This window comes from Acomys russatus, chromosome 5 (assembly GCF_903995435.1).
Source record: "Acomys russatus chromosome 5, mAcoRus1.1, whole genome shotgun sequence".
In the NCBI taxonomy this organism is placed as follows: domain Eukaryota; kingdom Metazoa; phylum Chordata; class Mammalia; order Rodentia; family Muridae; genus Acomys; species Acomys russatus.
In genome coordinates this window covers 56,666,171-56,679,775 of record NC_067141.1, presented here as the reverse complement: position 1 = coordinate 56,679,775, position 13,605 = coordinate 56,666,171, and the positions used below count along the sequence as shown (strand labels likewise).

The following is a 13,605-nucleotide window of genomic DNA, read 5'->3' as shown; positions in this document are numbered from 1 at the left end:
CTGAGACGGATAGTCTATCTACACAAAAATAGAATGCCATGTTCTCTAAAGGTCAGGAAAGATGTGGTAGGGCTTTTACAAACTAAAAAAATGTGACAACAGAAATTAAATTCAACAAAAATATTTAAACATAAAGTCAGGCGTGCTGGTGGATGCCTTTAATCTCAGCATTCGGGAGGCAGAGGATCTCTGAGTTCCAGGCAGCCTGGTTTACAGAGTGAGTTCCAGGACAGCCAGGCCTACAGATACCTTGTCTCAGGAAAAAAAGTAAAATAAGTATGATGAGTGCTGTTTTTCTTCTTAAAGACAGGCTGGCCTCAAATTCAGAGATCTCCCTTTGCCTCCTGACTGCTGAGATTAAAGGCATTCACACCTGGCTGAAGCATTGTTTGTATACACAAAACTCACAGGCTTTCGTGACCAATTTTAATGGGTTACGCTGATTTCTTGACTGTTAGGAAATTTCAGAATTGACTAACTGGGTTGGTTGTTTAGCTCAAGTGTAAAATTGTCAAAGAATCGTGGTCACAGAAAAAAGGGCTGGAGAGATGGCTCAGAGGTTAAGAGTACTGACTGCTCTCCCAAAGGTCATGAGTTCAATTCCCACCAACCACATGGTGGCTCACAACCATCTGTAATGGATCTGGTGCCACTTCTGGTGTGGAGGCAGAACACTGTATACATAAAACAATAAATCTTAAAAAAAAAAAAAAGTGATGACTAGGTAAAGAAGGTTTCCTTATCCTCAGTGCAGTGATGGTTACACAACTATGCACACGGCTCACAATGGTATAGAACTGTCCATACACATGGTGCCAGTGCTGACTCCTGAGTTTACTACTGAATCACAGTTACATAAGAAATATTGGTAGAAACTGGGTAAATAATGCCTGAAAGCCAGGTGTTATGGCCCATGCCTGAATTTTAGTACTCAGAAAGCTGAAGTAGGGTTCCTATAAATTCAAGACCAGTTTGACCTGCATAGTAAATTTAAGGCCAATTGAGACCACCAAACAACAACAACAAAACAAACAAACAAAAACAAAACCTGCCCTTAAAAAAATAAAATGGCTGAGGATGTGACTCAAATGATTAATCACTTGTTCCGGAGCCATAAAGCCCTGGGTTTGATCCCCAGGACTACATGAAACTAAATAGAGTGGCACGTGCCTGCATCACTTGAGAGTCGGAGGCAGGAGAATTAAAATTGAAGGTCACCTTTGACTAGTCAAGGGTGAGACCAGTCTGGACTACATGAAACCCTGCCTTACAAAGCCAGAGCCGTGGCACACACCTGTAATCTCAGGCACTTGGGAGGCAGAGGCAGGTGGATGCTGTGAGTTTGACACCAGCCTGGTCTACAAACTGAGTCCAGGACAGAGAAACCCTGTCGAGAAAAACAGAATGAAGGAAGGAAGGAAGGAAGGAAGGAAGGAAGGAAGTAAATAAATGGATGGATGGATGGGGGGGAGGGGGGGAGAGAGAGAGAGAGAGAGAGAGATTGGAGGGACCCTGTTGTTTGGGGCTGCAGTCCTCCTAGTCTGGACAGCCATTCTGAGCTCAGGATTAGGTGTAGGACTCCTCCCCAGCCAGGCCTCCTGCGGCTCTCTGCCTGACTCCATCTTTAGACATAGATGCCTCTAATCATATTTGATATATGGCCCTTAACACAGTTCCCAGCTAGCTCTTCCTCCCTGCACTTATAGGATAATTAGGTACTGTGCTCCCGTTCATATGACAGGATTGTGCTGCCAAATGCAAATCAAGCATTATTACAGTTCCTAGTTTCAACCAATTATGTATACCTATCCTGGAACCGCCCCAACCCACTTCCCAAGGACAATATATATAGCCTTTGCTTTCCCTGAGGAAAGTTGTAATCGCTCCTGAAGTGGTTCCCAGAGTGTTCAATCTCCATTGGCTTGTTGCCTTCCAAGCTCTGTGTCTCACCTTCTGTTCCTCCCACCTTGGTGAGCTGGTGGCCAACAGCCCCCCCCAGAAAAGAGGAGAACCACAAATAAATAAGCATGATGCATAGGACTTCTCTATATTATTATTATTATTATTATAATTTTTCACATAAACCAATTATTTTAAAAGACAAAGTTAGTTTAAAAGACTTTCTAAAGTTTGATCGCTGTGTGTATGTTTTCTTTTTTCTTTTTCTTTTTCTTTTTGTTTTATTTTGTTTTTGGAGACAGGGTTTCTCTGTATAGCCTTGGCTGTCTTAGACTCCCTTTGTAGACCAGGCTGGCCTCGAACTCACAGAGATCTGCCTGCCTCTGCCTCCTGGAGTGGTGAGATTACAGGTATGTGCTCCACCATGCCCAGCTTAATATTTTTCTATGTTTTGTCTTTAAACATTTATTTGATGAGGGGGATGGTGCAATGCTACAGCATAGACACAGAGGTCAGATGACAACTTTTGGAGGAGTTGGTGCTCTCCTTCTATCATGTGGGTTTCAAGGGACTGAACTCACGTCCTCAGGCTTCGTACCAAGCACTTTTACCTATGACCTACCTCACCAATCATAGTTTACCTATGACCTACCTCACCAATCATAGCTTTAGTTTTGAGTCTTGCCATGTGGCCCTGACTGGTATCAAACTCAGTCTTTCTATCTCTGCCTCCTGGGACATGGCACTTAATTTTTTTTTTCAATGTGTGTGTGTGTGCGTGTGTGCATGCACACAATTGCACAAATATCATGATACACATGTGGAGGTTAAAGGACAGCTTGTGGAAGCATGGTGCTTCCATCCACTGTGTGGGTTGCAGATATCAAACTCAAGTCATAAGCCTCTGTAGCACATACCTTTACACACAGCCATCAAACTGGCTCAATAATTGCCTTATTTTGCTTTATTTATTTATTTATTTATCTAATGTATATGAGTGCTCTATCTGCATGCCAGAAGAGGGCATCAGATCCCTGTACATGGTGGTGAGCCACCATGTGGTTGCCAGGAATTGAACTCAGGACCTCTGGAAGAGCAAACAGGGTTAACCACTAAGCCATCTCTCTGGCTCAGTAGCTATCTTTTAATGTCAAAGCAAAAGCAGCACTTATTGAGAGTAGATATTATTTCCTTATTGCTGCATAAGTAGGTTTTACTGCAAACTACTGTTATTGGAAAATACGGTTTTTAGGTATGTTAGCACACCTGTAATTCTAGTAACTGTGAGGCTGAGGCAAGATTCAGAGAGCTTCACACCAGCTTGGGATATGTATATATATATGTAGAAACTATCTCCAAAAACAAAGATAAGGAGCTGGGGATGGCTCAGAAGTTAAGAGCTCTGTCTGCTCTGCATGGGGAACAGGGTGCAGGGTCCAGGCCCCAGCACAGGGCAGCTCACAGCTGTTTCTAACTCCATCTCCAGGAGATCTGGTGCCCTTCTGGCCCCTGCAGCACTGTCTGAATGGGGTACACAGACATACATGAAGGCAAACTCAAAATAAAAAAAAAATTTTTTTAAAATCCAGCTGAGTAGTGGTGGTGCAAAGCTTTAAACCCAGCACTCAGGAGGCAGAGGCACTTGGACCTATCAGTTCGAGGCCAGCCTGGTCTACAGAGTGAGTTCCATAACAGCCAAGGCTACACAGAGAAACTCTCTCTTGAAAAACCAAAACAAAAAACGAAAAAGAAAAACACCCCTCCCCCAAAAAACCTTAGAAATCAATTCCATAGACAAAGGCTTACCTAAAATTTTCTTCAGAGATGTACACTCCATTTTTCTCACGGGCTGCAGCAAGATCTCGCTTCAAACGCTCTATCTCTTCTGTATATTCCTACACAAGAGGAATATTATATATAGGTATCAAGTTAGTTGTTTTTGTCCTATCATTCAGTGTGGACAGCATATACATAAAACATGTTAGTGCTTTATGTTTCTCAAACAGAAAGTCCTAATCACATTAAAAAACAAAAACAAAAAAACATAAGATTTCACTCCATAAGCCAAGCTGTCCTTAACAGCGATCTTCAGTCTCAGCCTTTGAAATGCTGAGGTCACATGTGTAGGCCCCCACACCCCAAATTGTAACTAGTTTTACATCAATGCTAATTTGTTTAGAAATAGTCTATTAATGGCCTTATTAAAGAGTCTTTAAATGTGTCCACTTTGTCTTTAAATCTGCTGCCTTTAAATCCCAGCACTCGGGAGGCAGAGGCAGAGGCAGGTGGATCGCTGTGAGTTCCAGGCTAGCCTGGTCTACAGAGAGAGTCCGGGACAGCCAGGGCTATACAGAGAAACCTTGTCTTGAAACAAACAAACAAACAAACAAACCAGACAAAAAAAAAAAAGAGGTAAATGTCATGGTGTATAAATTTCACCTCAGAGATATAAACAGAACTTATGATTGTAAACAAATGCTATCAAGAGCACCAACTGCATTATAAAGCTAGAAATGTCAACAATGTTGGGAAAGCATTCTAACACACCCAGTGTTTTCTTTTTTTTTTTTTTTTTTTTTTAATTTATATGAGTGTTCTATTTGCATGTTTGACAGAAGAGGGCACCAAACCCCATTATAGATGGTTGTGAGCCACCATGTGGTTGCTGGGAATTGAACTCAGGACCTCTGGAAGAGCAGCCAGTGCCATCTCTCCAGCCCACCAGTGTTTTCTTTATTTACTGTATAAACTGCTACCACAGGGGGTTGGTGACGCAGTGCAGCGGCAGAAGGTCTCCAGAACTACAGTGTGGTGAACACTTTTGCCTGGTCAATGAGACCCTCACTTAATAGCAAGTGCCTACAACAAGCAATTTTACAAATCTTCTTACTTTATTTATTTTTATGTACATTTGGTGCTTGGACTACATCTTAACCACTGAGCTATCTCTCCAGACCCCCAAGTTAATAAATCTTAATTAAAAGTGACCTGTTGTTATTCCTAACCTGGCGTGGTGGTGCAGGTCTTTGATTCCAGCACTCAGGAAGCAGAGCTAGGTAGATCTCTGAGTTCTAGGCCAGCCTGGTCTACAAAGCAAATTCTAGGACAGTTGGGGAAAACACAGAGAAACCCTGTCTTGAAAAAAACAAAAAACAAACAAATCACCTTAATGAGAGCTTTTTTGGTGAGTTTCTGGTTAACTTCAGGTTTGTTCATTATGTTCTTTGCTCTGTGAGCGTATTCCAATGTACTCAGAGTTTCCTATCATGAAAAAGAAAGGTCAATTACCGAAGACATAAGGATGAAAATAGATACTTCTGTTATTTAAAATGTATATAATTTCCATCTGCACTTAATGCATGGACTCTATTTATTGACTATTTTAACCAAGGGTGTGTGTGTGTGTATAAGTGTGTGTGTGTATGTGTGTGTGTGTGTGTGAGATGCAGGAATGTGAGAGCCACTAGGTCAAGGCTGACTGTCTTTCTCTAGGAGGCTTCATCTTAGGCTTTGAGGAGGTGTTTCTCGGTGAACCTGCAGAGTGCCAAACTAGCTGGACTGGCTGGCCAATGAGCTCCACAAATCCGAATGTCTCCTCCCAAAGACTCCAGAATCACATCACCCAACAGCTTTGTGTAGAAACTGGGAATGTGCATGTGGGTCTCCTCATCCTTACACGGCAAGGACTTTACCAACAGAGCCGCCTCCTCAGCCTCCTACACTGTCTTAAACTCAGTGAAGTCCACCAGCTGGGGAACAAACAAAATGTCCTATTAAGGAACAATCTTCTCAAAGAAAACCCCTCCATCTTGGAAGGAAATTCCTTAAGGATGATGTTCTAAAGTGTAGTAAAACATTCCACAGCACAATGAAGCTCTTTAAGCTCAGAAGTCCCTGAAAGAGATACACCAGGCCCCTCCCTGCCTCAGAGCAGAAAATCCCTGAAACAGACACAGTGGGCCCCTGCCAGAGACACTCTCAGACCAATCTGGCTGCCCTGAAGAGGCTGGCACCAGCCCATCCACCTGGGAGAGACATTCCTCAGACTGTTGGGTCGTCTGTGAGCTAATCTGTCATGAGCAAATGCACACGGGGGATGAGGAGGAGGCTTTGGTGATGCAGCTGTCTTTGAGTCAGTTCTGATCTTATAAGAAATCTCTCACCATACTACTGTAAGTAGCCCCACTAGCACCCATTAGCTGACCAAGTTGAGCTCTGCGACATTCTTACTTTCATCTGGCATGTGATCCCTATCTGAAGTGAGCAGACATTTGTTCATGATATCAGGACCAGTGTTATCCAACACCTGTATCCAGATAACTAATTATTATGTACTCAGAAAAAGAACCAATGTTGATATATAGCATAATTTTAACATAGTACAGCATAATGAAAACAGTATGCTAAGTGCCCCCAAAAAAGACTTGACTCCGTCTAAGTAAATGAACCTATCATTATTGACATTCAGAAAAGAAATTTTTTAAAAAACATGTATAGTCTGTGCACTGTGTGCAGACCTAGTGCCTGAGGTGGCCAGGAGAGGGCAATAGATCCCTATGATTGGAGTTATACATGGTGGTGAGTCACCATGTGGGTGCTGGAAATCGTAAACAAAGTCTTCCTCTGGAAGAGCAGCCAAAACTCTTAACCACTGAGCCATTTCTCCAGCCCAGCAATCTGTGTTTGTTTAAAGAGAGCGTGAAGAGCTGGCTGGATGACTACTCGGTGAGCAAAGGCACTTGCCACCAAGCCAAGTGGCCGGACCTGATCACAGGAACCCATGACAGATGGGGAGAATTGACAACCACAAGTTGTTTTCTGATCACTACCTGTACACCCCTGACACACACATACAAAATAAATAAACAAATGAGTATAAAACATATTTTTAACCCAGGTAGTGGTGGCTCACACCTTTAATGCCAGTACTCAAGAGGCAGAGGCATGTAGATATCTATGAATTGGAGGCCAGCCTGGTCTACAGAGCTAGTTCCAGGACAGCCAGGGATACACAGAAATACCTTATCTCAGAAACCAAAAACAACACAACTACAACAACAAAAAAACCAACCGAACAACAATAACAAGTTTTTTTTAAAAATTATGACGCCACTTTGGCAACACATGCCATGAGAGAGCTCTGGAAGCTGGGGGCAGGGAGATCACGAGTCTTCCACAAGCCTGAAAGACAGCAAGTCCTATCCTGAATGAAAGCAATAAAAGAAAGAAACAAACAGACAAACAGACAAACCAACCAACCATGTTGGTAACTGGCTTTTTATCATAGTGACACCCTGGCCTTAGGATATGTTTACATACCATGTCCAGATTGTTATGCATTATAGTATAGAACGAAGCCAGTAAATGAACTTTAAAAATATGAGAGCAAAGAAAGGCTTCCAGTCCCCACTTGCTGCTTTCTCTCAAAGGGCTTACCTCAAGATTGAGAGATGCAGGGGAAATGGTTGCAATTATAGACGTTCTTGTACGTCCCCCAAGAGAGTCTTGCAGGATTCTAGTTAGTTTGGATTCTCGATAAGGAATATGCGGTGTCCTTTCCACAAGAGCAGTAATGACTCTTCCTAAAGTCAACAGGGATTGGTTGATATTTCCAGCTTCCCTGGCCCTCTTGTCAACAGCTCCAGAACGCCCAATATTTTCACTTCCTGCAAGATCAACCTTTAATTTTAAAAAGAAAACGTCAATCTATTATAATTGGATTCAAAGATTTATATTCTTTTATATTTTTTGTTATATATAATGTACTAGCAAAATAAATTTTCCCCAATAAATTTCTCCTCCAAATTCAAAGCTAATTAATGAAATAACTATAAAAATACTGCACATAAGTGGGAATCACAAATTTCTCTAGAAAGTAATCAGGAATAGCACAGTGGCATTGAGGCAGTATGCTTACCAAATTCAACTTTCCAATTTTAACAAGCTCTTCTCCGTCAATTGTAGTTTCTTTCATGTGTATCGTAACAGAAAAAACTGAGTGTGAACGACTAGAAAACAAGAGCAAGTTGTCCACTCATTACAATGTAAAACATTATTTGTTCCCTCAAAACACTGAGAACAGGAAGGGAAGGTCTAACTGCACAAAGACAAGGATGACATCAGCCAGAAAGTAAAACCTAGGGAGACAAAAGCCACCTGCCTCCTACCATGCCGACCTGACAAAGAAGCTGTCAAAAACCATCCTCAAGTTTTAAAGCAAAGTAGAGTGAGTGTCTTGCACACAGCAGTTCCTGAGTTCCAGGCCCAGCAACACACACAAAGCATTTTCAGGCACCTCTGAAAAAAATAGTTTTTCAGAGCAGATGGTTCCCAACCAGAAAAATCACTGTATTTATTAATGTCATCAGCGGTGAAGAATACAGCAGCTTTTTATTCTCTTCTTTGTACTTTTTTTTTTAATGATTTATTTATTATGTATACAGCGCACATTCAATCACATTACAGATGGTTGTGAGCCACCATGTGGTTGCTGGGAATTGGACTCAGGACCTCTGGAAGAGCAGTCAGTGCTCTTACAGCTGAGCCATCTCTCCAGCCCCTCTTCTTTGTACTTTTAAAAAGGATTATTTTATAAAAGTTATTTAAATTATAGAAAAGGGAAGGGTGCAAGAAAACAAACTATACATCTGAGGTCTATTTATCTCATGTTTTCTCACTATTATCCACTGATTTCTTTAATTTAAAAAAAAATTTTTATTATGTGCGGCTTTGGGCGTGTGTGCAATAGGGCACATTTCCCATGGAGCTGGTTCCTTCTTTCCTTCCGCCTTCAGGTGGATGGTTCCAGGGCTCAAACTCAAGTAGCCAGGCTTGCATGACAAGCACTATAACAAGCACCAGTTTCTATCCAAGATTGTGGAATTAATGCAACTAAGCATAAAATATCAACTGACTTAGGAAAACTAAGCTTTTTAATCATAAAAAGTAATCTATTTAATATTAAAAATGTATAACTGGGCATAGCAATAAATAGTATTTAGAGAAATTTGTTTCTTTCTCTCTTTTCATGAATGTCAGAGTTACTGATCATCTTGTATGTTCACACTAAAGTAAAATCATTTTAAAATAAAGATTTGGTCTCAATTTCTATAGTACTTTCTTAACATGTGCCCTGGATTTAATTTCCAGTACAACCCCCCCCCCAAAAAAAAAACCAAGCTCCACAAAACAGCTGCATAAAAGCACCTAAGCAGCCACCTTCAAAAGGCTTGCTCATCTCATCCTAAATTTTTTTTGGAGGGGTGGGGGGGGGGCGGTTAGAGACACAGTCTCTCTGTGGAGCCTTTGAAAGTCTAGACTGCCTAAGTGCTGTGACTAAGGCCTGTGCCACCACACCTTGCACGCAATCGTTTGAAAAAGAATCTGTCTTTAAAACGTTAATGCTTCTATACCAACTTAACTTATCTGTTTCCCTCTCACCAGTCTTTATGAATCTGATGCCAAGTACCACGGACTCCCTCCCCTGCTAGCACTGATCTTCTAAGTGACCCAATCCCTCGACCCATCCGGAGTTGCTGTAGGAGGAAGATGGTTGTTCTTACCTAGAGTAAGCATTCATCAAGGTTGCTGCAGTTGTCCTTTTCGCTGCCCCTTTCTCTAGAATTTGGTAGACTTCATCTTTGTTATGTACTGTAATTTCCTCTAAGCCTTTGATTATCACTCCTCTCTGATCAAACAAATATCAAAAGACTACCCATTAATTTATAAAGAAAAGGTACACTGACTTTTAAAAGATTCATACAGTAAAATTTGGGAACTTTCATTTTCAACCCTGAGTCACCTTGTTCCGGGGATCATCAAACATCTGCAGCCTTTCAGAGACGTCCGTGGACGGGCTGAGGAGGTCAAAAAGCTCCTCGTTATAGATTTCCAACAGGGACACTTTGACTGAAAATTCAGTGCCATTATCAGTAAGTTTCTCAAAAATTTGATGAAGAGTGCGTGGAATGATACCAGCTAACGGATCCTGAAATTATATTAAGAAGAATTAAAGTAAACTCAAAACGCCATTTACTCCAACAGCTAAGTATGACAAAGGCATGCTTCAGAGTTCACTGCTGCATTTGCAATCCTGGGGATTGATCCTAAGGTCTCACATGCACTAGGCAGCCATCCCTGTTCTCCTTTTACAGACAGGCGTCACCCTTAAAGTGCCCAGGTTGGCCCCACACTTGAGACGACTTTTGCTTTGGTCTCCAGGGTCTGTGTAATTATTATAAATGCACACCACCATACCTAACTCTAGCTTATTTAAATTTCACTATAGAGCCTAGCATCCAGTTTGCACTTCTAACTCAGCCCTCCCAAGCACCAGCACCCAGGCACAGGCCATCACACCTGGCAAACAGTGTATTTCAGTACAAGCCAATTAGCCCTTCCAAACCAGTTGTTCTGCATCCTACCAACCACAAGAAAACATTTTTTTCTCTTTCTTTTTGGTTTTTCAAGACAAGTTTCTCCGTGTAGCCCTGGTTGGCTGGCCTCGAACTCAACGCAATCTGTCTGCCTCTGTGTCTATCCCCTGCCCCCCACCCCAGCCCCGATGGCATTAAAGTCATGCGGCACCACGCCTGACCAAACAATTTCCTTTGTCACTCTCCCAGCAAAAGCAGTAAAAAACTGGGAGTAGTAGATGCATGCCAATAATCAAGCACCTACGATATAGAGAGAAAGAGGTCAGAGTTCAAGGGCAGCATCAGCTATATAACAAGTTTAAGGTCAGGCTGGGCTATATAAGAGCCTATCTCAGAACAAACAATGCCCCCAATAAAAAGAGTTTAAGAATTATTACTTAGTACTTGCATTGTATTAGGTATTGCAAGTAAACTATAGATGACTTAAGCTATGTGGAAGGCTATATTTAGCATATGTACAAACGCTGTGCCATCTGGTAAAGAGACGTGAGCATCCCTCAGACTGTGGCATGTGTATGTATGTGTGTGTACGAGAACCCACCACTCTCCATGGATACTGAGAGACAACTATGCCAAGGCAAACTGAAAACTAAAACCTAACTAACCTACTGTCAGGCAAGTCAAGTCACATCAGCCTGAGTTATAGTCAGTCACAATCTAAAATTATTCAATAGAAAAATACAGATATAAATAGCTGTTAAATTTAAAAATTGGCATAATTCTGAGTAGCATGATGAAATAATGCACCACCCTGCCGGGGACATGCATCACCCCTGACTATACCTGCCAGGGACATGCATCGCCCCTGACTATACCTGCCGGGGACATTCATCACCCCTGACTATACCTGCCGGGGACATGCATCGCCCCTGACTATACCTGCCGGGGACATGCATCGCCCCTGACTATACCTGCCGGGGACATGCCTCACCCCTGACTATACCTGCCGGGGACATGCATCACCCCTGACTATACCTGCCGGGGACATGCATCACCCCTGACTATACCTGCCGGGGACATGCCTCACCCCTGACTATACCTGCCGGGGACATGCCTCACCCCTGACTATACCTGACTATATCTGTTTATTAGCCACTTGGCAGAAGTATTGGTTATAATATTCATTGTTCTGAGTAACTTTGTTTTGTTTTGTTTTCTTGAGACAGGGTTTCTCTGTGTAGCCTTGACTATCCTGGACTCACATTGTAGACTAGGCTGGCCTTGAGCTCACAGAGATCCGCCTGCCTCTGTCTCCCAAGTGCTGGGATTAAAGGTGTGCACCATCACCTCCTGGCATTTGAATAACTCTTATTTCATATAATCCCAGCACTATGGAGGCTGAGATACAACAATTATTACAAGCCAATGTATAGTGAGTTTCAAGCCAGCCTGGGTTACAGTATAAGACCTTGTCTCAAAAAGCCATAGTGGTGGAAATAATAATAACAACAACAACAACACTAATTTTAAAACTATCACCTAAGACAACAACAATAATAACTTTTAAGCTATTACCTAAAACACAATAGCAGTGATTTTGGCAACTTGGATATACAAAAGAGAAAACTGTAAAGTACTTTATTTAACTGACAAAGTAAAAGTATAATAAAAATCTTAGACAGAAACCATATTTGAGTAACATATTACAGTATATTGATACAGCTCTTATGTTGTTGTTATTGATAACATTTTACTACACTTGATTTATAAATTAGGTGCTGTCATAGGCACATACATAAGAAAAGACATAGTGAACAAATTGCTTACTATTTTAGGTATCCACTATGGGTCTTGAAACGCTAAATTATTTCCCTACAGAAAAAGCAGGGTAGTACGGGGAGACTGCGCGCTGCTCCTGCTATTCTGGAGTCTACGTAGACCCTCTCTCTTTTATCATCACTGTATGTGCTGTCCCAATGAGACCATATATTTCTGATACAGCCGTAACTTTACTAAACTATTACTTATTATACATTAGGACAATAAACAACTTGGGTTCGTGGTTGACATGGCGCTCTGACCTTCTGTTCAACAGAGGTAAAATTTAGTGCGCTAAACTTTTGCCACGATTGAAGTAAAAGAACATCATAAACAATCAGTACCTCCTCCCAGGTGAATGCTTCGTTAGGTGACCTTTCACCTTCCATTGTAAAAGTTTTCCCAGTGCCAGTCTGACCGTATCTGTCAAGATTTTTTAAAAAGTATTAAATCAAAACCAAATACACACATCTAAACCTTCTAAACTTAAAAATTAGTTGTTTTGCTTACGCAAAGATGGTGCAATTATAGCCCATAATAACTTCATCAAGAATGGGACAAACAACACTTCGGTAAACGTCAATTTGTTTTGTAGATGCTCCAAACACCTATTTTAAAAAAGAGAGAGAGAAGCTCTGAAAACAACACCATTCATGTTAATAATCTACCCACTAGAAACTAGCTCAACAGACTTAAAGACAAAGTTCAGAAGCACACCACATTCCATGGGTTACTTTACATTAGTGACTAATTGAAGAAGAGAAGAAAGTAAGTACCATATCGAAAGTATATGTTTTCCTTGAGGACTTGTCAGTCAGCCCTGCAGTTCGCACACTAACTTCTTTCCGCGCATGATCACATTCTACTACTGAGTGGGCGTTCGCTTTCCGCTCTGCCAAATTAAATGGTCTGTAAGAAATACACAGAATTAGAAACTTTTAGTTAGTAAAAGTTAAATAACAACACTTTCCTTAATTACATTAATAAAAAAATGTGTAATGTAACATTGTTCATAGGGATTAAATAAAAAAAATGACACTACAAAACAGACAGTAGAATCATAAAGGATGCCAGGCGTGGTGGCCTCCCAACACTGGGGAGGCACAGGCAGGTGGATTGCTGTGAGTTCGAGGCCAGCCTATCTACAAAGTGACTCCAAGACAGCCAATGATACACAGAGAAATCCTGTCTCGAAAAACCTTAAAAAAAAAAAAAAAAGTGTCATAAAGGACTCAGTTGCCCAGAAATGAAATCAATTTCCAAAGATAGGGAACACATAATTCTAGTAATTCCTTCTTTCTCCCTCTGCCTTCTTTTTTTTTTCCCCCTTTGAGGCAGGTCTCATGTAGCCCAGGCAGGCTTCAAACTCACTATGTAGCAGTGGCTGGCCTTGAACTCCTGATCTTCCCGCATCTATCCATCAAGTACTAAGATTATAAGGCAGTGGGGATCAAACCCAGGGTTTCATGCATGCCAGGCAACCACACTTCCAAATAAGGCACATCCTCAGCTC

The 13,605-nt window shown here is 41.5% G+C and overlaps 1 protein-coding gene across 1 annotated transcript in view; it reads right to left on the bottom strand.

Moving 5' to 3' along the window:
* The window catches only part of Kif11 (kinesin family member 11), a 44,076-nt gene that overhangs the window by 19,744 nt on the left and 10,727 nt on the right, over positions 1–13,605 (bottom strand). The window contains exons 2-10 of the mRNA XM_051146400.1: positions 12,869–13,001; positions 12,603–12,700; positions 12,437–12,515; positions 9,701–9,886; positions 9,462–9,586; positions 7,817–7,907; positions 7,336–7,578; positions 5,065–5,160; positions 3,706–3,794 (exon numbers count right to left, since the gene is read on the bottom strand). Of these exons, the coding sequence (XP_051002357.1) occupies positions 3,706–3,794; positions 5,065–5,160; positions 7,336–7,578; positions 7,817–7,907; positions 9,462–9,586; positions 9,701–9,886; positions 12,437–12,515; positions 12,603–12,700; positions 12,869–13,001 (1,140 nt within the window). The remainder of the gene's footprint in view (positions 1–3,705; positions 3,795–5,064; positions 5,161–7,335; positions 7,579–7,816; positions 7,908–9,461; positions 9,587–9,700; positions 9,887–12,436; positions 12,516–12,602; positions 12,701–12,868; positions 13,002–13,605) is intronic.